The sequence below is a fragment of the Anopheles gambiae genome, chromosome 3, assembly GCF_943734735.2.
Source record: "Anopheles gambiae chromosome 3, idAnoGambNW_F1_1, whole genome shotgun sequence".
In the NCBI taxonomy this organism is placed as follows: domain Eukaryota; kingdom Metazoa; phylum Arthropoda; class Insecta; order Diptera; family Culicidae; genus Anopheles; species Anopheles gambiae.
In genome coordinates this window covers 76,547,637-76,572,466 of record NC_064602.1, presented here as the reverse complement: position 1 = coordinate 76,572,466, position 24,830 = coordinate 76,547,637, and the positions used below count along the sequence as shown (strand labels likewise).

At 50.6% G+C, this 24,830-nt stretch overlaps 2 protein-coding genes across 8 annotated transcripts in view; one reads left to right on the top strand and one right to left on the bottom strand.

The window, feature by feature from the left end:
- Window positions 1-21,172, bottom strand: part of LOC1270733 (histone-lysine N-methyltransferase 2D) — a 33,258-nt gene extending 12,086 nt beyond the window's left edge. Inside the window, exons 1-15 of one of the 7 annotated variants that reach the window (XM_061655047.1) lie at window positions 21,000-21,172; window positions 19,509-20,223; window positions 17,508-18,165; window positions 16,782-17,354; window positions 16,107-16,350; window positions 12,765-16,025; window positions 11,915-12,669; window positions 11,258-11,556; window positions 10,921-11,123; window positions 9,208-9,561; window positions 5,622-5,760; window positions 3,174-5,542; window positions 2,104-2,210; window positions 1,618-2,026; window positions 52-162 (exon numbers count right to left, since the gene is read on the bottom strand). In XM_061655047.1, the coding sequence (XP_061511031.1) occupies window positions 52-162; window positions 1,618-2,026; window positions 2,104-2,210; window positions 3,174-5,542; window positions 5,622-5,760; window positions 9,208-9,561; window positions 10,921-11,123; window positions 11,258-11,556; window positions 11,915-12,669; window positions 12,765-16,025; window positions 16,107-16,350; window positions 16,782-17,354; window positions 17,508-18,165; window positions 19,509-19,620 (9,594 nt within the window). In that variant the 5' untranslated portion in view covers window positions 19,621-20,223; window positions 21,000-21,172. Of the gene's footprint in view, window positions 1-51; window positions 163-1,617; window positions 2,027-2,103; window positions 2,211-3,173; window positions 5,543-5,621; window positions 5,761-9,207; window positions 9,562-10,911; window positions 11,124-11,257; window positions 11,557-11,914; window positions 12,670-12,764; window positions 16,026-16,106; window positions 16,351-16,781; window positions 17,355-17,507; window positions 18,166-18,877; window positions 18,908-19,508; window positions 20,224-20,999 lie in introns of those variants that run through there. The other 6 variants (XM_061655048.1, XM_061655049.1, XM_061655053.1 and 3 more) reach the window with 6 other exon arrangements.
- Window positions 21,173-21,493: 321 nt separating this feature from the next.
- On the top strand, window positions 21,494-23,411 carry LOC3291263 (serine/threonine-protein kinase haspin homolog). Its single transcript, XM_564319.4, has 2 exons — window positions 21,494-21,584; window positions 21,709-23,411. Exon 2 carries the CDS (start codon window positions 21,726-21,728, stop codon window positions 23,244-23,246), a length of 1,521 nt encoding a protein of 506 aa, XP_564319.2. The 5' UTR covers window positions 21,494-21,584; window positions 21,709-21,725; the 3' UTR covers window positions 23,247-23,411.
- Window positions 23,412-24,830: the final 1,419 nt, after the last annotated feature.

The window sequence follows — 24,830 nt, the reverse complement described above, 5'->3', positions numbered from 1 at the left end:
AGCGGCGTGTTTAGTACACTTTCGATCGCGCTGTTCATGGTTGGCGCTTACCTGATCGTTCATCATGATCTGATTCGGTGGCATATCACCGACCTGTTGCAGCTGGTTAGCTTGCTCACGCTTCTCCTGCTCCACCATGTCCTCCAGCAGTAAGCGCTGCTCCTGCAGGAATGAAAACGAAGCAGAAATATTAGTGAATATCATTTTTTAGCTTACATTTTTTTAAAAATATCATTTCCCTACAAAACACTCGATTACATTACGCTACCATTACGCATCCAAGACACGATTTTAAAAAGGCGTGTAGCATGTGTGTAGAGACATCTAAATAAAATAGCATCTAGCAACAAATTTGGCCAACGGTATGCGTGAAGAATGTACCTTGCACAAGCTCAGCTAAGGTTAATAACAACTACGTAATGAAACAAAAGGATGTTTGTCCGTTGAATTATCACCACGCTTGAACAGGTCATTGTGCTCATTGTGTCGGTAAAGATTAAAGCACTGGACTAGCAAAACATAAACCCACACTCAACCCCCCCCCCTTCCTATATTTGCATTCCAATTCAATTGCCCAAAAACAAAACATTAAACTAAAAATGAAATCAAAAACACACAGACAAAGACTCGAGGCGTCGGATGCATCGGATCAAGTTTTCCTGTGAGCGTATTGTGCATAAAAACTACGCCTGGTTGTTGTATGCGGATTTGCTGTAGTGAATGCATTTTCAAACGTTGCCATTCCTTTAATTACTAAGAAAATAAAAGAAAAAAAAACTACCGAACGAGGGCGAAACTAGCAGGTGGTTCTCGGGTGATCTCTAGCTCAGTTTTACAGTGAACGCGTTTCAACAGCGATCCAAACGGTGAACGAAACGTGTGTTGTTGCGATCTTTCGAGCAACGGTAACAGTTGTTGCCGAAGGACAAGTGCAAGATAGTTTAGAGAGGCAATTGGATTGTACGGTGGTGGTGTTGGTGGTGGTGGTGATGTTTTTAGCATTGGTAGAGGGTGCACTGTTTTGTACTGCTGCCGGAGTTGCCGGCGGTTTTGGTTTTGGTGTTTGGTGTTCTCTGGTGGGATGTCTCTCACCTTAAGCAATAGCGATCGTCGCGAGGAAGTATTTGGTACACAGTAGTTTGTGTAATATTTCGCGTAAGGTTGATGCTGGCATTCACAGGAAAGAGAAAAGATAAATTTGTTGATCGAAACGTGGTCTGCGTTGCTTCACACATAGTATAATTACAGTGGCCCACAAACTAATACAGTAGGTAACACACAAGTTTGTTTGCAAATAATTTGTTGAAATGGTTCACAAACCAACAGAAAACGGGAAATAGCACCACGGTGTACAAATGGAAACACTGCGTCTGTACACACATGTACAAAAATAAAGTGATTAATGAAATAAGCGACCTGAGCATACCAAACCACAACCACAGCGCTATGGTTTGGTTCTTCCAAGCTAGAAGCTCAGTTTTCAAATGATTTATACAAATCCCATACACAGAAAAAAAACACGCAATGATCTTTGCATACGAAAAACACTTTGTTCGATCGAGTTTGCAAGCTGTGCTGCTGTGGTTACGACCTTCACCCAACCCAACCTGCACTTACCTGCATTGGATTGCCACCGGCTTGGCTGCCCGGATACGGTGGCGGTGGCTCGGGATAGGGCGGAGGCGGTGGTTGCCCAACAGCGGCCGGCACGTTTTGTTGCTGCTGTTGCTGCGGCTGCTGCTGCTGCATCCCTTGCTGTTGCTGCTGCTGCACTTGCAGTTGCTGCTGTTGTTGCTGCTGCTGTTGCATTGCCAGCTGTGGTTGATTGCCCATCCCTGGGACAAGCTGCTGCTGCACTTGCTGTAGTGGCAGGTTGGCAGGCGTTTGTAAGATTCGCTGACCCGGTCCCATTTGCTGTACCATTCGGGTTTGCGGTTGCCCGGCAGGAATGATGTTCTGCACCATCCCGCCACCACCATTGGGTCCGAGCTGTTTGAGCTGCTGCATGCGTTGCTGATTGATGAAGCTGTTTAAGAATGTGGAAAGAGAAAAAAGGGCACATAAGAATACTTTTGTAATGGACGAGGCTCATGTTTTACTTACCCTGCCTTCATGGTGGACGTTCCAGCCACTCCCACTGTTCCATCCGCTGCCATCATTCGAGGCCCAGCCACGATTGTGTTTTGTCCGACGACAACACCTTGTTGAAGCTGCAACAAAAAAGAGTTAAATTTATTATTGATTCAATTGAATCGTTTTGAAATTAAGAATACTCATTCATATAAATCGCGAGTAATCGATTCACATCGAAGAACCTTCAGAATCTTAAATGATTCATGAGTCGCATAGTTTGATACATGTATGGTGAAGCATTCATTACATTTTAAAATTCATTTCGAATCATGATTCAGAATCAGATTCGACGCAGCACTAGTGATAGGAATAACATCCCGCTGTCGTGAAATAATTCTTGGAGAATGAGTTAGAGTCACGAATCAAATGCTTAACTCAGTAAGAATCATGAGTCACTACTGTGATTGAGTTGATTGTCGGCGGAAAGAGGTAAATGACTCGCCAATACTTAACTCTATAATGGTTTTATTTATTCTGTATAGATTCATTTCGAATCATGATTCAGAATCACATTGAATCACTCAGAAGCGTGAGTCAATTCAGGGAGAGTAAGTGAAAAGATTCATTTCGAATAATGATTCAGAATCAAATTGAATCACTCAGTAATATGAGTCAATTCAGAATAAGTGAAGAATAAGTGAAAAGATGAATCAAATTCTTTCTGAGTTATGAGTCACTACTACTGAGAATTGCTAGTTAAATGGTTCGAAGAGTTGAAATATTCATCAAGATTGAACTATCAAAAGAGTGATTTAACTCATTTTCGCAAATGAGTGAAATAAACTCTTAATGATAATTTAATCCAGTTAAAGATAAAACCTGAATAAAATGTTCCAGGAGTCTGAAACTTTTACAGTAAAGAGTTAATAATAATAATAATAATAATAATAATAAAAATAATAATAATAATAATAATAATAATTATGATAATAATAATAATAATAATAATAATAATAATAATAATAATAAAAATAATAATAATGATAATAATAATAATAATAATAATAATATTAATACATTGTTCACATAAGCTAATTTACCTGTTGCTGCTGCATTTGCTGCATCGACGGTTGTCCCATAAGATTTGGTCGCACCATTCTTATCTGATTGCCCGCCATCAGCTTCTGCTGTCCACCGGCAACGGACGTCATTTGCATTTGCTGCTGTCCAAACTGCTGCTGCGGCTGCATCTGTTGGTTCTGCTGTTGTTGCATCATTTGACCTTGTGCGGTGGCAAAATTGCTTTGCATCGTATTCTGTCCCGCTGTGGCTCCACCCGCACCGGTAAGATGCTGCTGCATAATACCAGTTGAACCGGCCACATTTCTGGCGGCGATCGTGCCACCCGGTCCAACCTGCTGCTGCTGCTGCTGCTTGTTTGCATCATCCATCTTCTCAAACGCACTGGGATCGACGTTTTCGCCGCCTTGCTTCTGTCGCGTTTTTGCATCCCCGTCCTTCGCCTCATCGTCCAGCTCGAGGCTGTCGAGCAGGTTGGACTTTTCGCCGTCGGTCGTATCCAGCTCAGGATCAGCATACTCGAGGATGTTAAAATGATCGCCCATCTCGGCCGTCAGTGAATCGAGCAGCTCCGCATCATCATCGTCCAGCTCGCCCAGAAGATCGCCCACACCTTCCACCTCCCCCATGCCGGTGTTATCTTCTTGTTCCAGCTTTTCCAACTCCGCACTCACGCTGTCCGGGATCTCGGACGATCCGTCCGGTTGTTGGCCACTGCCGGGCGCAGCAGTTTGTTGCTGCTGCTGCTGCTGGGCTGTTTGTGGTCCTCCTCGGGCAATGTTATTTTGCGAAGGTACGTGCGCCTCGCCTTCACCCGCAAGCCGCTGGGCAAGCAGTGCTATGTTTTGCTGATCGGTTTGCGAGGAGGTTAATACTTGTTGTTGATTCATGAGCTGTTGTTGCTGCTGTTGTTGCTGCTGTTGCTGCTGGGAATGCATTAACTGCCCATTGGGCGCCACGAACTGCGTACCATCTGGAGCGTTGGCTCCGGGCTGCCCGCCAAGCTGCATCCGCTGGCGCAGTATTTGACCACCCTGCTGGCCGTGTTGCTGCTGCTGCTGTTGCTGTATCATGCCTTGCTGTGTAATTACCATCTGATTCGCACCGGCAGTACGGACGATCTGCTGCCGCACCAGTATTTGATTGTTCGCTCCCAGCACGATGTTGCCGGACGGGCGTATCATTGTGCCAGGCATGCGCGGACGGGCCATCATGTTCGGTGGCAGGGGCTGCCGGAACGTTCCCATATCGGTAGGGCTCGAGGGCATCACAGTGCCTTGAGGTTGCATCATTCCCGTTTGCTGCTGCTGCTGTTGCTGTTGCTGTTGCAGCTGTGCTTGTTGCTGTTGTTGCATTTGTGTTGATTGTTGCTGTTGTACCTGTTGCTGTTGTTGTTGCTGTTGCTGCATCTGTTGCTGCTGTTGTTGCAACTGTAGCTGCTGCTGTTGTTGCTGCTGTTGCTGCTGTTGCTCGTCCACCATAAATCCACCGGGCGATTGTACGGACTGGACCGGCGACTGTTGAGCGGAATTCGGCTGCATTAATCCAGCGCCGGCCACAACGCCACCGCCACTAACGCCCGCGGGTCCGCCCACGGGATTGTTGGGCGCCGGAAGCTGCTGACGCTGCAGCAGGTCACGCAGCTGCCGGTTACCTTCCTGGGGCGATTGCGCAAACCCTTCCGAGCGGGGCGAAGCGAACGGTGAGTTCTGCATGAGATTGTACAGATCGCCCGGCCGTGCGTAAACCGTCGGTCTGGACGTGCCGGTGGAAAACTGTGGCCTTGGTGTGCCCGGTGCCCCACCCGGATAGCCCGAATCCATCGTGTTGATGCGCATCCCGCCACCGGGCGCGTTCGCGACCGCACTGCCAACCATCTGCGGCCCGGGGTAGGCCGGGCTACGGTTGGCCGCCGCCACCGGGCTTTGATGGCCGAGCGAACGGGGCGTCTGCGGGGAATGGTGCACGGCGTACGTGTCCGCCATCCCTTCGGACGGTGGGCGAACGAACGGATCCATGCCGGAGTGCTGACTGGCCGGCGACTCGGGCAGGATGTCGTGCGGCGACTGCGGTTGCTGCGACTGCGGCGAGAAGGGGCTGAGCGGCATGCGCACCGTTGGGCCACCGGCACCGACGACCTGGCCCTGCATCTGGCGCTGCTGCTGCATTGGCAGCCCGCGCGACGGCATACCCAGCGGGTGCTGGAAGTTGCCCGCAACCGGACTGGAGGGAGCGTTCATACCGACGCCCATCGGGCCAACGGACGGTGCCATGCGACCCTTGCTGACCGGTGACACGAATGGTCCGCGCGAGTTGGGGGACGGACTTGCCATCGGCCCTACCCCACCGGAACCAATGTCGGTTGCCACCTGCAGTTGCATCGTTGGATCTACAAAGCAAAGGAAAATTGCATTAAAGTGCGAACAAAATTTGGATTCCGCAACAACAAAAAGCCCCCCTCTCCCTACCTTGCATCCTTTGCTCTGGCAGTAGCAAATGCTGTTGCGATTGTTGCTCTCGGGCGCGCTGCTGCTGCAGCTGCTTCCACTGGCGTTCCTGTTCCGCTTCGCGCATACTTTTTTGCTGCGCATTTATTTTATCCTGATCCTGAATCGTGGGGGATGGAAAGGAAAAACAAACAAAGTCAAGTAAGAAAACGATGCGTTAATGAATGGGGTTTGGTTCATTTCTATACACTTTTCTTTTTTAGTGCCACGTATTGTACTCGGAGAGAAAGGAAGCAAATGAAAGAAGAAAACATACTAGCTATCAGTATTAAAAACCATCAATAGGATATATCGAACAGCAGAGAAATCATAAAACAATGCCATCAATACATATATTAGAGAGTAAAACGAATCTATGATTGTAACAAAAAAAAAACATACAAAAACCAAAATTATTAGAAGCGTGTTTGCTTGGGAAAACAAACTCAAAAACAACACGAATTCATCATACTCGCGCACAGGTAGTCCAAATTAGTGTATTGCGTTTGCGTAAAAAAACAGCAGACTTTATAGATATTCGTTTTAACCGAGTATTAATTGCATAATTTAAAAAAACAAGAAGGGACAGAAACTACAACCATCTATAGTAATTGCTATCGCTAGCCGTCAGAATTTAATTACATCCAGCAGAGGTGTGCATAATTGTGCAAGGATTTAATGGACAAAAAGAGGTTTCTAATTCGATAAAATTTTTAACAACAAACCAGAAGAAGTAGAAATGAATAAAACGCGCAATCCCATGCCATTGAAATGAATTAGGAAATGAAATGACAACATAGCGGAATGAAAGTTACTTAAAACTACTACATGAAGCGAAATAAAAGACACCTAATTACAAAAAAGCTACCGAAGAATTATGAGAAAAGATGATAAATTGTAGAAAAGGAAAAGTAAGAGTAAGAAAAAGAAGCATTACTGCTGGTAGGATAATAAGATGGGCAAAGACACTAATATACAACAGTACATAAAACACATAAAAATAGCAAAAGTTAACAGGAAATTGTAATGGTTAGAAACAAGTTACACATACACACATGCAGAGCAGATAATATAAATAGAATACAATGAAAATGATTAATGGAAAAATGAAACAAAAAACATCAATACTACACAAGAAACACTGAGTGAGAACTTCAAAAGATGATTAAAAACTGTTGCCCATTTTGTTTTGTTTTTGCAGATCATTTGCTTTTCCCAACAGAAAGCGTCTTCACACCAAACTAATGGTGTTTTAAAGATGCATAACATATTTGTCTTTTATATTTTTTAAGTTAAATTTTAAACACTTATAAAAAAGTCGATAAAAAAATATCAAAAACATCCATTAGAAGGTCACACTATTTGAAAAAAGAAGGGAAACAATAACAACAATAAAAGGGAAGCCGATGAGCAAACGTTCCGTACCAGCAGCGAAAAACCAATTCAATTCATAGCAAAATCAATAATCAATAAAAAAAATTTAAAAACAGTTGTAAAACAAAAAACAATTACCCACAAAAATAAAGGAAGGAAAAAACAACATTAGTTTACGTTTTCTATCTTTTAAGATTCTCACCGTTTCGGGTGCGGTAGTAGTAGTAGTAGTGGTAGTAGTAGGAGCAGAATGGATACTAGCATTACTAGCTGTGGTAGTACTTGTGATGGTGGTGGTGGTAGTAGTAGTAGTGGTGGTGATGGAGGAAGTAGAAACAATAGCTGTCACAGTACTATTTGCAGTTAACATACAGGAAGTATTATTGGTAGTGGTGTTGGTGGTGGTGATGGTGGTGTTGGTAGTGGTTGTTATATTCATGGGATTATTATTGGTGACATTTGTGTTATTGACCCTATCTGACAATGACGGTGTGGTGGTAGTAGTAGTAGCACTAGACGTATGATCGCTATGGAAAGCATTGGCGGAACTGGTGCTGATGGTGCTGCCGCTGTCTTTTACACTGATTGCTGAATCCGTTGTGTCCATGCCAACAATTTCGTGTCTTCCGTTTCCGGCACTATCGCCATTCGTGGCAGCAGCAGCAGCGCTAGCAAGTACCGTATAATGCGACGGCTGAGCAGTTCCGCCGGCATTGCTAACGCCATCTAGCGATGGCAGGGTGCGCATTATTTCCCCGGGCGTCAACACCCGTATGTGCTGATCGTGCAGGTTCATCACCGTGACCGGACCGGACCCGAGATGTGCCACTACACTGGGCGTTCTGGGACGCTGCGGACTGCAGACGGTTGCCGTCTGACGGCCCGGGCTTTGTGCGGCGCCAAACAGCTGCTGCTGCTGCTGCTGACCACCGGCAGTGATCAGTATCTGCTGCGATCCGTCCTGGCACACGTTGATGATCTTATTGCCGACGCTTGCGGACGACGAGCGCGACGAAGACGATGAAGCACCACCGGCCACGTGCTGGTGCTGTTGGGCAGCAATTTTGTTAATCGTCTGCAGCGATGCGGCCAATATGGGAGATTGCACGGCGGAGCCACTGGCGCCACCACCACCAGCGGCGCCTCCGCTCGCAACAATATTGAACGTTTGCGGCAGAAAGGCCGGTCGTATGTGCGCATACGAGCCGGGTCGCAAGATGGCGCTCGAGTTGACGTTAAAGTTCCCGTTCGGATTGACGGTCACGTTCGGTGCGGGCCCGTTCCGCAGCCCAAACTGGTGGTGATGATGGTGGACGGTAAAGTTGGACGCACCGGGCGACGCGATCACGTTGGGCACGAAAATGTTCGTTCTGCTGTTGCCGATCGCTAGCGTTTTCATGACGTGTGTTGGCGCCATCGGTCCTCCTTGCTGATTGAGCAGCACGTTCACTGCACCCGCTGCTCCCGGGCCGGGCGGCTGCGGCGGCTGCTGTTGTTGTTGTTCCACCGCCTGATTGACCGATGCAAACTGTGCCCGCGGGGGAACGATTTGCTGCTGCACCGGTTGCTGCGTTTGCTGTGCAGTAGAGCCCGCCTGTCCCATCGCCGTCAGGCTGGAGAGATTGATGAACGTGTTCGCAATGTTGGCCGCCACAACCAGGTTCGCTTTGGAGCCACCACCGCCGACGGCTACGGTGCTGACTCCTACCGCACCAGATGGAGACTCGGACGTGGAGGGTGCTGATGGTGGCGCTTGCGATGCTTGCTGTTCCGCTAGGTTCGCGCTCGACGGGCGTACGATCAAGTTGGACGTCGCGTTATCGCTGATCGAGAGCAGAGGGTTCTGGGATCGGTGAGCCGAGGTCTCACCGGCGGTGGCGGAGTTGCTCACCGTCATGCTACTACCGGAGGGATGTTGTTGTTGGTGATGGTGTGGTGTAGTGTTAGTGGTGGTGTGTATGAATGGTGTCGTTTCGTTACTGGGGGGTTTGTGAGTGGATGATGGAGCCTTACTACCGTCACCGGGGGCCGAATCTAGTGATGCATTCGTGTTAGTATCGTTAGAAGAGGAGGGAGGTGTGGTATTACAATCGCGTATGGCACTAAAAACATGAGTACTGTTGGAAGCGGCGGTGGCACCGAGCTCGTCTAAGCTATTAGTATTAATGCCATCGTCCAAAGAATTTCCTTGCACCTCAAGTAGTTGGGACTGGTGTTGCTGTAGCGGCGCGCTGCTGTGCAGCATCTGCTGCATCTGCTGTCCGAGGGATGCCGTCTGCTGCTGCTGCTGCTGCATCGGTTGATGAGGCTGCTGCTGCTGGTGATGATGCTGATGAATGTTGAGCTGGTGCTGTTGCTGCACTAACCCACCGGTCGTGACCACCGTTTGCTGGTCCGCACTGATTAGGAGCGAACCCGACTCCGTGGCAAGCGAGCCCGATATGTTCGATGATGAGGAACAAGAGGGGGAAGATGCAGACGATGGGCCAACAATGTTCATCGTACCAGAACTATTGCTGTTGCCATCTTTGGGTGATAATTGTGGTACCTGAATCGATTCGGGATGGGGAAGTGTTGCAATATTTATGAACCATAACCATTTATAGTACTGTAGTAGTTTTTTTTTGTATCGGATTTTTTTTTTAATGTATTTTTGCTGTGAGAGCAAATCAAAACTAACACAAACAAACGAACGATTCCGTACACGAACGAACGAACGAACGAATGAATGAACGAACAACTAAACAAACAAACAACAAAAATGAAACAAACAAAAAAAAGGGGGAAGAACACGGTGCTTTCGAGTGTAGAAGAGAGTAGTAGTGGAAAGTAGTAGAAGAAAATGGGTAAAAGTAGTTGTCGGTGATGGTGGTGATGTGTTTTGAGGTACGTGGATGAGGTTCGTGTTCCATCGATAAATGGCAACGTAATGTTTGCGTAAGTGTTGCGAAAAGCGCCAACATGGGTCCAATAGCATAACCGGCACGCCTGGATCGTGAATTGATGATGCCGCAGCACATTCAAATGAGCAAGGACATGTACAACTAATCTAGCTTACACATTTGAGTCGATAAGGGAGGGCGGGGTAAAACAAACACAACTTCAATCGTATGTTAGTCACACAAACACGTATGAGGAGCACCGTATACTAAAGAATGAAACACAGTGTATAGAGACAGCGAGAGCGGATGAGTGGGATAATGATGAGAGAGAGAGAGAGATAATGCTTCAATGGCGTCGAATGATTATTACACTACAAAAACATAGCTCGTGATAATAGGGTAAAACGGGGAGTTTGCGATCTTCTATTCATACGCTATTACTTATTCGAGTTTGGTGCAAAACAGGCTCTGCAAACTGATTGTTTATAATGGTACGTTAGTTTCTTAAGTTTGCACTGTTTGCGCGATACGTGCGCGACGAAACAAAACCAACAAGGTGTGCAACAGGAAGGTGTAAAATCATCCGTAAACAGATGGCAACTGAATGGACGGAAACGGAAAACGTGTGGGTAGTGTCTAACAAAAGGTGCATCGAAGTCTCGACTGGATATAGGTACACACACTCACAAAGACACAGTGGTTTCTATCACAAAAAGAGCCTAAAATTCTTAACAAAAACCTCCACCCCAAGGGGGCAACGACCAGCGCCGTGTGTGGGTTTCTCTCTGAACTCTCTGATTGACTCTTTAACTTTGCAACAACAAAACAAAAAAACAAAATCTGTTGCCTACAAAAAAATCCATTTGACATTGTTGTTTGATTTGAAATGTAACATGTACTCGTGGGGGGGAATATAATATGGAAAAGTTACTCGACCGGAAGGGAAAAAGAAAGAACTTAATCACAAATAATAAAAGTAAAAACAAAAAAAAAAATCCACCCGCGCGTGTGCGTACAATAAATACCTGCTGCGTTTTCTTCATCTTGCTGGCGGACCGGTTGTCGCGGGCCTGCTGCAGGAACGGTTGCTTTTCCTCGTTCGAGAGCAGCCGCCACCGTTTGCTGATCTGCTTCCAGCGGTCGTTCCAGTTCGGGTACTCCGTCTTCAGCTCCGGATGGCTCATGTTGCAGTACAGCACCGACGAAATCGTCGCCATATCGCCCAGCACTGTAAGGCGAGAAGGAAGAAAGAACGTTTGTTGAGCAGCGTGTTTTACAAAAGACTTCAATGCGCTCGAGACGCGGAACGGGCGTTGTAGTAGTAGTAGTAGGGGGAGAAAAAAACGGGGATGACAAACTCACTTTCGTCCTTGCGCATTTTTTCCGACAGCTTCTGGGCGCTCTTCACGTTCGTTTCGTCCAGCGCACCGACCATCACGCCCGTACCAGTGCCGGCGGCAGCAACGACCGAAGCGCCACCGGCCAGGTTGTCGGTGGTCGGTGCGGGAGTAGTATCCATCGGCGTAGGACCGCCCGGGAGCGCTGGTACGCTTTGAGGCGTACCCCACTGTTGGCCGGGTTGCTGCATTGGCGCTTGCACCACCCCGATCGTACCCGGGGATTGGTTTTGACTAGGATCCTGGTATCCGCCCATCATTGCGCTGTAGGAAACGTGTTTAAATGGATTAATTACACTATTGACAACGAAAAAAAAACGGATGCATGCATTCGATAGTAACAGTTCTAGCACTAATGGTCAGGCTAGGAATGGAGGTGTGAATGGGTTACTTGTTGTGAGGGGTAAGAGGGTTTCATTTCACTCGGTTGTGATGCAGGAAAATGAAGCCGTGCATATTATCGCTACCAAAATCACTCTTTCGCGGGTGTCTGTGTGGGTGTGTGTGTGTGTGTGTGTGGGTGTGCAAGCGCAGTTAAAGGTTGATGGTTGATAGAGGATAGCGTTGCACTGTTGCACCAAACAAAAGCAATAGCCCCACCAATCGTCAGCTCCATTCCTACCTGCTGGAAAGGAAGTCATTTGAAAAGTACCCTCGAGATAGTTGCTGCTGGTTGGCATCAACCACTGGACCGCCAACTGGGAGCGACAGTTGCTGCTGCTGCTGTTGCGTTTGCTGTTGCTGCTGCTGCACCGGCATCATAGGGAATGCCGCGTTGGGTTGCTGCTGCTGCTGTTGCATTGCTTGGTTCGGGCCTAATGGCGAGGGTTGCATAATGCCCGTCTGCATCATTCCGACACCGGGCTGTTGCTGCTGCTGCAGCATCATCTGTCCACCCATGGCTGTTTGGCCGGCCATGTGTGGCTGGGGCATTATGGCCATTGGATTGCCCATCTGCTGTTGCTGCTGCTGCTGCTGCTGCTGAGGTGATTGAGTCACTGCCACCCCACCCATTACGGTGCCAGCGGCGAGCGGTGACTGCTGAGCGTCCGTGAGCATTCCCTGCTGGTTGGCCATCTGCATCGTTTGCGGCATTACAACCGACTGTAGCGTGCGTTGCTGCTGCTGCTGTTGCGATTGTGGATGTGTGCCCACCACCATTTGCGCTTGCTGTGATTGAAGCTGCTGCTGCTGCTGCTGCTGTTGATCCTGCTGCATTGGCTGTGGTTGCTGCGGTGGATGGACCATCGTCTGTCCGGCCGTCGCAATGTAGCGCGTGTTGACCGCCTTCTTCGTCACGTCGGCACTGTGCGACGGTGTGGACGTGTTGGACGTGTACGGCGTCATGGAGCTGGCAAGCATCGATTCCTGAGATTCCTGAAACGTAACGAAAGGCAAACAAAAACGTCAGTGCGCATATTCTCTTCCACCAAAACAAAACTCCAAAACAAAACCAAAACTCTTTCCCTTACCTGTGATTCGTCCGTGAGGACGGTTTTGAAAATCTCCTCCACCACCTTGCTGTCCATCTGGCCAATGTTGGTGAGATCAAAGTGCGGGCTCAGCATGTCCACCAGCTCGTCCTTGGACGATTTGGCCAGCGTATCGGTGAGCTCCGGGTCGGTCGCCAGCTCGTCAAAGGCCGCGGAGTGCTTGATCAGCTCGTCCTCGGTCATGATTTGGCTCACAAAGTCCTCCTCAATCAGGTCGTTCGGCAGGCCGAGCACATCGTTCAGCCCCTCCGTGTCGCTGGTCTCGTCCTCCTCCATCTTGGTGGGAGCGGGACCACCGTTCGCGGTAAAGCCGCCCGCCGCGTTGTTCGCCCCACTGGAAGACATAGCGGCGGCTGCCGCTGCCGGTGAAGGTGCAGCCGACGACGGCGGCGGCGGCGCGGCACTGCTGCCCGGTGTGCCCGGTTGCGATTGGGACGTTCCGCCGCCGCCGGTTGCTGTTCGCTGTCCCGGATGCTGTGGCATTGCGGCGCCCTGCTGCCCACCCGCCGCCTGGCTCTTAATCGACGGTCCCACCTGACTAGCAGCGGTCGCAGCGCTGGCGGTCGACGGGGCCACCCCCGGCTGCGCGTCGGAATGCTCCTTCGCCTGCGCGCTGGCCACTTCCTCCTCCTTGCTCTTCACAGCCTCGAACAGCTTCAGCTCCTCCGCCGACAGCTTCACCGTCTTGTCGTCCGACACGTCGCTCTTCGCCTCCTCGTCGCTGGCCGGCGCCTCAAACAGTGGCGCATTCGCGGCCAGCAGCGTGCGCCCGAAGAACGCGTCCTGCAGTATGCTCGGATAGATCTCGATCAGCTTGCTCTTCGGCTTGCGCCGGATCGGTTTCTTCTTTGGCTTGTTGCTGCTACCACCGGGCTGCCCGTCCTCTGCCCGCCCGTCCTCGCCCAGCCCGTCCACCAGGTCCTCGTCGTCCTTGCCGTCCTTCGTTCGGATGCCCCGGTTGCGCACAAAGAACCCACCGATGCCTAGTTTTTGCAGGTTGCGCTGCCGCTTCTTGCGCAGCACCACCGTCCCCGTTTCGGTCGTGAACAGCGCGAAGCCTTCCGGTGGCGTTGGATCGTTCCACACCATGCCGTCCTTGTAGATTTCCGCCTCCTCGCGCGGATCGAGCGGCTCGAGGCGCATCTCCTCGAGCGAGTTGTCGTGGCTGCTGCCCGCCACCACCGACTCGATCGCCGCCAGTATGCCCGCATCCTTTTCGGCCGCCTGCGGTTCGACCGGCGGCAGCTTCGGTTTGCGCTTTCCCCGCTTGCCGAACTCGGCCTGCAGCGCCTTGATCTGGTGCAGGCCGTGCTCGCTCAGGCACACGCCGTCCAGGTAGTGGTTGCCTTCCAGCGCGAGCGGCGCTATCCGTTCCTCCTGCTTGGCGCTCAGCTTCGCCAGTGCGCTTGCCGTGAGCGCCGAAGCTGCTGCTGCTGCCGCAATCGCCGGCACGGTCGCGGTGGAGGATTTGCGCTTCGGCACCAGATGGGGCGGCGGCTGATCGGTCGGCCGGCAACCGACGCACGTGTAGCCCTCCTCGGCGCACCGTTCCGCGTCCGCCTCCGTCTTGATCTGGTCGCAGCCACAGTGCAGCCACCGTTCGCACTGGTGGCACTGGATGATCAGCTCGCCCTCCGCGTAACCCTCGCTGCAGGACGGGCAGCTCGACTGGCTCGCGCACGGCCCACACTCGGTGTACGCGTTCATCCAGGCGCAGTTAAACCCGGGACTGTTGGCGCCGCACTTAAGGCACATCGCACACCACTTGCACTTCCACGTGCCCTGCGGCACCTGCTCGAGCGGCGGATCCATGCAGTAGGTGTGGTACGAGATGTCGCAATCGTCGCACAGTATGAGCCGCGCCTCGTCGTGCCGCTGGCCGCACCCCTCGCATATCGTGCAGTCCAGGCAGCGCCAGCCCTTCTGCAGGATCACCTTCGTCACCTTCACGTTCGTGCAGTACGGATGGTAGCACTGGCCGCACTGGGTGCAGGAGATCAGACAACCCTCCTGGTCCGTCCCGATCGCGCCGCACATCACGCAAATGTCCTGCGTCAGCACAAACTTGTCCTTGGCCGAGCACAGCACCAGCCGGTTCTCGCCGCCCGGCTCCTCCTCGCTGGCCTTCGCCGCCGTCACCTGGTCCGCCGTCGGCCGCTGCAGCCCCAGCCCGGGCACACCGAAGATGCCGCGCATCTTCGCCTTCGAGCCGCGCTTCCGCGTAATGTCCGCCAGGCGGGACTTTTTCTGGAATCCCTTGCCGAGCCCTTTCGGCCGGCTCCCCGCCAGCCCACCGCTCAGCGACAGCCCGAGCCGCTTTTTCGCTATCTTGCTCGCCACGTACGGTTTGCCCTTGCCGAGCCCGACATCCAACGAGCCGCTCCCGCTGCGCTCCAATCGATCGCGCACCGATTCCCGCCCCTCCGGCCCGTCCACGTCCATCGCGTCGTCGTTCGCGCTGTCCTGCGATCCCGACATGCCGTCCTCGTCCACGCTGCTGGTGCGGCGCAGGGCCGCCGCCAGCCGCCCGCTGTGTATGACCGTCTTGCACGGGCTGCACAGATACTCGTAGTCCGGGTTCGACTCCTTGCGCGCATTGTACACCGACAGCTCCGCGTCCGGATCGCACGTGCTGTGCACGAACTTGTAGCACACGCTGCACTTGACCATCTCGCGGTGGGCCGCCGCCCGGTACGCCCGGTGGCAGATCGGGCAGGAGAAGCCCTTGTTGCGCTGCTGATAGCACGAGTCGCACACGGTGTAGTGCGAGTGCCAGCGCGACGACGCACCGGCCCCGGGCGTCCTCGCCCCACAGTCCGAGCACACCCGGCAGCAGCGGCACTTCCAGCCGATCTTCGGTATCGACGTCATGACCGGGCGCAGGCAGCTCGCGTGGTAGATCTTGTCGCACAGCTCGCACGCGACCGAGCGGCCCTCGGACGAGTCCGGTACGCGGCAGATTTGGCACTTCTTGCACGAGTTGCACTGCCAGCCGGTCCGGACGCCCGGCAGCTGGGCCAGCCCGACGCACGTGCCGTGGTAGTGGTCGCCACAGATCGAGCACATCACCAGATTGCCGACGTCGCCGAGCGCCGAACACTGCCGGCAGTTGATGTCCTCCGCACACACTAAAGGCACTTGTCCGAGATGCTCCTTGCAGAAGATGTTGTACGTCTGGATGACCTGGAACCCGCCGGACGCGGCTACGCACGGGAAGTGGTACCACTTGGGGCAAGACATCTGACGAAGACGAAAAGAGAGAGAGAGAGAGAGAATGTAAATGTAGAGAAGAAAAGCGCTTTGTAAGGCACAAACTCGTACCTTGCACGACAGGCTGGCACCGTAGTGGGTGCAAAAGTGACACCGTCGGCTGAGACTCTGCACCACCATCAGCTCCAGGTTGCTTAGCGTCCCGCTGACCGGGTCCCGCCCCACCCCGTACGACCAGAGCGCGCAGGACCGGTGGACGTAAAAGTAGCCTCCATCGCTGATCGAGCTATCCAGCACCTCCAGATGGCCGATCTTTTCCAGCTCGTCCGTGTACTCGGCATTTGGTATTGGATTTCTGCAACAAAAAAAAAAATCGGAAAAAGGAAGATATAACTCAAGTGCTTTAAAAAGTAAGCTGAAATCTTGTTTAAAGGTCCATTTACTTTTACATGTAAAAGTGATCGTATAATTTTACATTTTCGGTTGTATTTCTATTAAAACTCGTTGAATTATAATGAAATTAGAGGTAAAAGAAGACTCCAAATGGTAGATATCATTTACTTATTAATTAAATTATTTTAATAAACTTGTTTTCCATCATTTTTCGATAATTTAATGCACATGATCGTAGAAAAAGCTTTTTTTTAATAATTTAATTTGTCTAGAAATCATGATCATAGATCGAAGAGACCAATTATCTATAGTTTTACGCCTCAGCGTCTTATTTCAACTTGTTTTATAGTGAATATAATAAAAACAACTATCCTAACCCAGCCGTACACTTACTTGCACTTGTTGGAGCCCTTCTGTCGCTTGCTGCTGCCGAGCTGCGGTGGCCCGAGCAAACTGTTCGCCCGTGGACTTTTGTCGCCGAACGCATCGGTCCCGTTCGTGCCGCTGTGCGATTTGTCTTCCTGCGACAGTGCGGACGCAATCTGGTCCGCGGCCAGCGTCATCTCGATGCGCAACATTTCGCCCTGCCCGAGCTGGCTCCGTTCGCCGAGATTGCACAGGATGCACTGCTTGCCCGGGTACTTCTCGGGAAAGTACGGCATATCGTCCGGCGCGGGCATGAGCAGGGCCGGATCGGCCTCGATCTCTCCGGTCGGCGTGGACGCGACGGAGCTGTTGGCCGTGCTGGCTGCGCCACCGCCATCATCGCTCGGGGAAGCAAGCAGTGAGCCGCCGAACCCGGCGGTCGGTGAAGCTAGCGGCACGGACGCACCCGACGACGGACTACGCGCACCGGGCGTGATGGAACTCGAGGGAATGGTGGTGGTGGTGGTGGTAGTGTCGTGCATTGCCATCTCCACTTTCCTTTTAGGAATACCACCACGAACAACATTAGTACTTTTATATCTACAAAAAGAGAAGCGGTGGAAAAAAGGGGGAAAAGGCATACAAGGGCCACTGGTTAGGAAAGGTTTACAGTTACACGGACTACAGCGACAGCGGTGGGGCGAACTACGGGCGGGGCGAGAGAGAGAGGGGAGGGGAGCCTCTACACGTTACCTTTTAACAACTTTGCTTTCCGCCGCGGACGGTGACGTGCTTCCGCCGGCGAGTGATGCAGCGGCCGCGATCGTAGCACCGCTCAGTTTGATCATCGTGGTGCTGCTGCTGTTGCCGAAACCGCCTGCGGGACCGCTGCCCGCCGGATTTGTGCCACCCCCGGACGACATCTTCAGCAGCGGGATGAAATCTTTCTTCGGCCGCCCGGGACCGCGGCGAAGGGCCGCGGCCGATGGTTTGCCACCGCCGAGACCGAACCGCACGACCGGCGGGTGTGCCGCCGCCGGTGACGACACGGACGACGGCGAGGACGATGCCGGCGACGATGCGTTCGAGGAGGAGGCGGAGGAGCCGGTGCCACTGTTGAGCGTTACGCTAGCGGTGCCGGTTCCAGCGGACGAGGACGACGCGTTCAGTATGATCGTTTTGATCGTTAGCTTCTGATGCTGTGGCTTCGGCGCTGCTGCTATGCTGCTGCGGGGAGTCGTCTCCTCCGTTCGGTTATTGCTGCCGTTGCTGCTGCTGCTGCCTCCACCATCAACTGACTGTTGCGGTTGTTGCTGCTGCTGCTGCTGCGGCTCGTCGAGATTCTGCGGCAGACAGTCGTCGTTCGGCGAGGATTGACACGAGATGGTGGTCGCCGGGTCCAAAATTGCTTCTGCACGCGGTGGATGTTTTGGAGGGGTGCGTGTGGGTGGTGTCAATGCGTTTTTTGTTGGGGTTGTTGTGTTGTGGGGATACAATCCGAAACCCCGATGATGATCGCGGTGAACGATTGGAAGGAAGCCGGAATTAAACGTAATGATGATGATGAAATTCGGCGGATTTTAATGCAATAAATAGGTGCACAAGGGCGGGGGGAAGAGCGCGTGATTGGGACGTGAACCGGGGGGGTGCACCGAGACGTCCAAAAATGGAATCTTTCACTAATTTAAGCAGCCTTTAATCTATGCGATACGAACAAACGAGCTACGAAAAACTGGGCACACCACCTGGTGACAGTGGCCAGATGCTAATAGGCATGAATTCTGCTTCCCTCCGGAATGTTGCTCCGGAAAGGGCCACCCAACTACCAACTTACTATCAAACTTAGCTATTACTTGCTGCAGAAATGGCGATAGGAAAAGGGATTACTGGAGGCGTTACACGAAGGAGTATAGCGCGTGTATTGTGTTTCTGGGTGTGTGTGTGTGTCGGAATTTCCTTTTTAGTGTGTGTTGGAAGGGTGTCGATGTGTGTGTGTGATGTATGATAAGAGGAATTATGTTCTACACACTAATAAAATAGAAACAGTACGTGTTTTTTCTGTTTGCTTTTTTTTGCAGAGAGTAGCAGGATGGGATGGTGGTGGTGGTGGTAGATAGGCGCACCTCTATAGTGTTCTGGGCTCTACTGGTGGTCTGTAAAAATGTGGCAGAAAAGCGTGTAAATTTAGAAATCATAAAGTGAGAAATTAAGAAAATCAAAGTTTGTTGAACGGTAAATTAAGTTGGTTAACGGTTTAGCGAAACATAAATCCCACTTCAAAAAAAAAAAAAAAAAAAACAGATAAAGTGAGTGTTGTTAATTTGTATGCACAGTTGTCTTAAAATTAACATTTAACATAAAATTGTTCCACTAACAAAAAGATTAGAAATTAACAATAAAGAACAAATCAAGCGTCAATCGTCTTGCGTTTTAGTGCGTTAAAGTGCACGCGCGCGTGTGTTTGTGGAAATAGTATTTTTATCTATCGACAGGATACCTTCACGCTCTAGCAGTAGGGGGAACCGGTTGGTTTCTTTTATTTCGACGAGGAATAGGAAGGATCAAAGAGCTTTAGCAAGCGTCGTTTTCTAAAAACGAAACTACCAGAACTATTACAGCACAATTCAATTAGCTCACACAATCGCACAACACTACTTCTAGCTTCTACATTGGCAGGCAGGCAGGCAGCACACACACACACACAGTTCCTGCCCTGCCCGCACCTACCCACCAAGCAGCCGGGGGGCAACTTACCGAGCGGCGCATTCAACGACAATGCATCCTGGTCCTGGATGAACTCGTAATCACCGTAATCGGAACCATCCTCGAAGTCGTTGGTGTCGAGCAGTATTTGTTCCGGATCCATGCTCACTTCCGGTTAATGGGGCGGTACGTCGCCCTGCGCGATTGTAGATCCGTTCCCCGGCACTACTGGTGCGGCCCGTCGTGCACAAGCGGCGACGGCCCAAACACATGTGCGCCACCGACAGACGACGCACGCACACACATACACATACACACACAAACACGCGCACGCGGATGATAAAAACTAAACTATTTCACTGCAATTCTTAGAGCACAACTCAAAAACATCAACATACAAAAACATTAACGCAAATGTCCGTTTGCTTCTTCTTTTTCTTCTTCCGCTTCTTCGGCTTCGGGTATGCTATGACTTGTTCTTCGCGGGTTTCTTCTATTGCAACTTTCCGTTTCCGTGTACTTTTCTCTCTCTTTCTCGCTCGCTCTACTCATATACACGTTCACTTTCAATCATCATTTCCTCTCACGCGGGGTTTCCTTCTTTTTCGGGAATGGGGGAGGAGGACGCGGGCACCAGGCTACCAGTCGTGTTACGTTTTTTTCCGCCTTCTTTTCCATGAATACATGCGTTTCAAATTCTGACGGGCAGCGGCGGCTGGCTTACAACGGCACTATACACACATTTCCTGGTGGTGGCTGGCCCATGCTGAAAAGGATTAGAAATGTATCGGTTGCTTTAGTGAACACTCAATCGGGGGATGTGTTCGATGCGCACGCCGGAAAACGGGAAATCGGTTTCGGCGGGGCAGCACAGAACGACACACCGACAACGGGAGAGGGTAACCCTTCCCTCAAGGTAGGAAAGGGTTACTGTGCGATCAAGATAACCGAGGAGGAGCGGGGAGTTAAAGGGAAGGGGTTAGAATCTGACACTACGGGAAGGTGAGGAATTTCACAATGCAATCGTTTGAAACACCACAAATCACAGTGCACCGTGACACTGCACTGGCACGAGGGGGATTGATTATTTGCAAACACACAGAAGCACACACTGCCCCCTTCACCTAGCCCCCCTTCCACTCCACCACCACCACCAACAACAACCCGTTTCAGCGTTTGGCTTCTTTGACGGGTGTTGACGGGTGGGAGGACCGAGGCGGCGGTGGTAGCCCGTGCGTGTGTGTGTGTTCGTCAGCTCACGGGGAGCCTTTTAGCTTTTCTGCTTTTCCGACCACCACCGTTCAATTCCCGCTTCACAGATCACAGATCACTAGAACGCACGGCGACCAGTCGGAACACCACGACGACCGATGCGGCAAGGGGCCCACGGCGGTGCTGGTGCTCGTCATCGTTCGCGGTCGCCATTGTTGGGAAAGCCAACGGGTCGATTTTTTTTTGGACGCCGCCTTCGCACACCGCCCTGGGGCGATCGCGGACCCTCGGGCCAGCGCTACGCCCGCACCTCCTAACCGCCCTACGTACTGGTTTGCGGGTCGCCTCCGTACGCGTCGTCGCTGCTACATAGTTTTTCACCAGCCTAGTAAGCTTTTTCCACACGAAAATCGGCTGGAAAAATGCCTCCGATGACAACACGAGCTGATTACACTTTTTTGCAGCTTTTTCTGTTTCACGATACCGCACAGCGGTGGCGCTAGTGTGCGCGGGTCGCTCTGGCATGTTTGACAGTCGGCAAGCAAATGCGGGCCGGGTGGGATGTTTTCAAGCAAGCGATTCGATGCGATGGTGGCTACAAGGTCGCGTTCAATACTTTGAGCTCGGTTTTATTGCCGAAAATCAGTTTCTTCATTGTTGATGCGTAGGTTTTAGTATTTTATAATTAATTATGAATCATAATAAGTGAAGGAGAATCACAAAATAGGAATATAAATGAGAATGAATGTTTAATAAATTAGAAAATGGAAAATCGAACCGCACATCGAAAAACATCGCACGGTTGCTGTTTTGACAACTCTTCCAAAAGGTAACGGACTTTTGGAAAAGGTTTTGTTTACGTTGCAATCTATCGACTGTTTCAACGCATTTTTTCTAATTTTCCTTCTGAAAAGAGTGAGTAAATACGTTTGCTGAAACGATTTAGGGTCCGGCACACGAAAGACTAAGCGGTGTTTCGTTAAAAGCAAGTTTGGAAGGCGCCATCATTTGGTTTAACTAACACATTTCCTTGCCGTAGGTACTGTACAGCACAGGATGAGCGCACCAAGACGATCCAGTGCGAGAATTCGCAAATCCACACTTTCTTCAATCAATTCCAATGATAGTTCGCGGAACACAGGCGAGCAAACGACTTTTTCGGCTGTAAAAAGTAGCAAAACTCCTGCGAAACATTCTGATGTGAGTATGATGCCTCCTCCGGCACCGGTCGAAGCAGACGCCACCATCGGGAGGGTATCGTTCAGGCCAGGAAAATGGCGGAAATCGATGTCGACACTACTGAAAACCTCAATGTGCCGTCGGGAAGGTGCTTGCTCGATCGGAGGAGAGCGTCGTATAACTATGTACCAGGGGCCATCGCAGTCGAATGAAACACTGCACGACGCGCAACGGCTTTCCAGCAATACTACAGCGGACAGACCTTCGGATTCGCACGACGTCTCGGTGCAACGGTTTGTTGCGCCGCTGTCCTGGAAAACGGTATCCGACCAGCGCTTCCTGTGTCCGCAGCGATCGAAAGACGAAGTCATGACACGCTGTGGACAGCGGGAACCGATCAGCTTCGAACAGGTCCTCGCAAAAATGGAGGCCACCGTTGAGCGCAAGATTGGCGAGGGCGTGTACGGGGAAGTGTTTCTCTGCACCAAACCCAACGACACGCAGTCCGTGCTGAAGCTGATTCCGATCGAGGGCAATCTACTAATCAACGGCGAAAAGCAGAAAACGTTCGAGGAAATACTGTCCGAAATCATCATCTCCTCCGAGTTGAGCGATCTCCGCCAGCAGAATGTACAGTTCAGCACGGACGGGTTCGTGGAGCTGCGCAGCGTTAGCTGTGTGGTGGGCGAATATCCACAGCGACTGCTCGAGCTGTGGAAGGATTACAATGACCGGCAGGGTTCGGAAAACGACAGTCCGGAAGACTTTCCCGCCGACCAGCTGTACATCGCGTTCGAAACGGCGTTCGGTGGCAGCGATCTAGATGGATATCGGTTCTACAACGCGCAGCAAGCCTTTGCTACCTTCACCCAGATCGTGCTGGCACTGGCCGTGGCCGAAAAGCGGTACGATTTCGAGCACCGCGATCTACACACGGGCAACATACTGATCGAAACGACCAAAGTGCCGGAACGGACGTACTGCCTGCTGGGCGAGGAGATCGTCATTAAAACGCACGGTCTGAAGGCGACCATCATCGACTACACACTGTCGCGCATCGTTTACAATGGGCTGTGCCTGTTTAACGACCTTTCGACCGACGAGGAGCTGTTCACCGCCGAAGGCGACTATCAGTTTGAGATTTACAGGAACATGAAGACGGTGCTGCAGAATCGGTGGGACCAGCACGCGCCGAGGACGAACGTGTACTGGCTACACTACCTGCTGGACAAGCTGACGTCGGTGCGAAACTTTCGCGAGAAAACGAGCAAAGCGCACAAGGCGGGAATGAAGGCGATGAAACAATTAAGCGACGTGCTGCTGCAGTTTACCAGTGTGCATGACATTGTGCGAACGTTTTTTGCCTCCGACGTTCTGGAAGCAGATAAAGAGAATTAGCCTTTTATTATCATTTGTTTTAACTACAATAACTATTTACTATTTTATTTTTAATTAATATCAATAAACATGAAAAAAACGACAGATTAACGATGAATTCAAATAAAAATCGAACTGACAGGCCGCTTCTATGTGTGCGTGTGCTTGTTTCGAAACCAGAGTGACCAGAAATACCGATTTATCTGTATTCCTACCGATTTTCCATTTATCCTACCGAAAATCACAGATATTTGATTTTTTAGTCGTTTAAGCTTAATCTGTGACGCTTGGGATGCTGTTTCAAGGATTGCTAACCTCATTTGTTACTTATCGCGCTGATGCACGTTTGTTTGCCTGGCACTTTTTTTTAATTTTTTTTCCGTTAAAATGTAAGGCCGAAAATACACGGACCGGAATTTCGCGGCCGCGGAATTCCGCTTGCTGAAAAATGTATGGATATGACAGTTCGGGAAAGTTGCTGTTGACACTTTGTACATGGGTTTGACAGCAGGCGGAATTCCGCGGCCGCGAAATTCCGGTCCGTGTATTTTCGGCCTAATGTTCATAATAAGTAGAAAATGTCAGTTGCATGGATTCCGAGAATTGCTCGTCAAAGGAAATCATTTAAATTTGAATTTGAATCTCGCTGTCGACGATTAAAGCTCAAAGACAGACAAAGAGAATGAAATTTTCAGGCGAGGGGAAGGTAGAAACACACCCCAAGTGCCACAAATCCACTAAACGACCACTAAACGGCTTCTAAACGACTCAAGTTCTCTACCTAAACGGAATATAGAAAGACTTCGTTTAGCAGACGGCAAACGACTCATGCATTCTAAAAATAGCAAAAAAGCTGGTGGCGCTCTCTGTTGGTGGGATACCCCAACCAGTTGAGCTTCCTCGCTTGGAGGAGGAGAGCTTTCCCATTTCCTCTGTACTGTTGTATGGTTTCGCATTGAAGTTATGCATCGCTAGAACTAGAATGGCGATACGATTGTTTAAATACTAAACTCCAACGGAAATCACCAGCACTGAAGCAAGTGAGATTTGAGTAATGGTCGTTGGTGTCGATACCCACGTATCTGACCCACACGACCATTCATGTAGATTTTTGCTCATAATATTAGAAGGCTATATAGGTCATGGTCCATCAAGGAAATATATTTGTTTATTGTGTGTCTCCTCTCCACTGGATTGTTCTGTCAAACCGTATTTGTCCACTGCTGCGGTAATTACATAATACACACTTCGTTGTTCGTTGTTCACTCGGTTCACGTTTACTAATACGTTGTCCTGCACATCGAAAGCATAAGAGTGCTCCAGGGAAAATATTTCGGCAGCGGATATGACACATTGGCTGTATCTGTACAAAGTCGCCTGAATGCGGCATACTCGGAAACATCGTCAGCGCCATCCGCGGCGTCTTTCGCACAGGTACTGATTAATGAGTCGTAGCGCTTTGAGGTTCTCGACAGCTCGCAGTAGCCAATTCTGTTCGGAGTTTTCGACGGTGTACTGATCCTGAATTTGTGTATTTGCGGCCTTACATAACTTTATACACGTATGGACGATATTTGAATGATTGTTTATGGTTTGTCGTTTTTC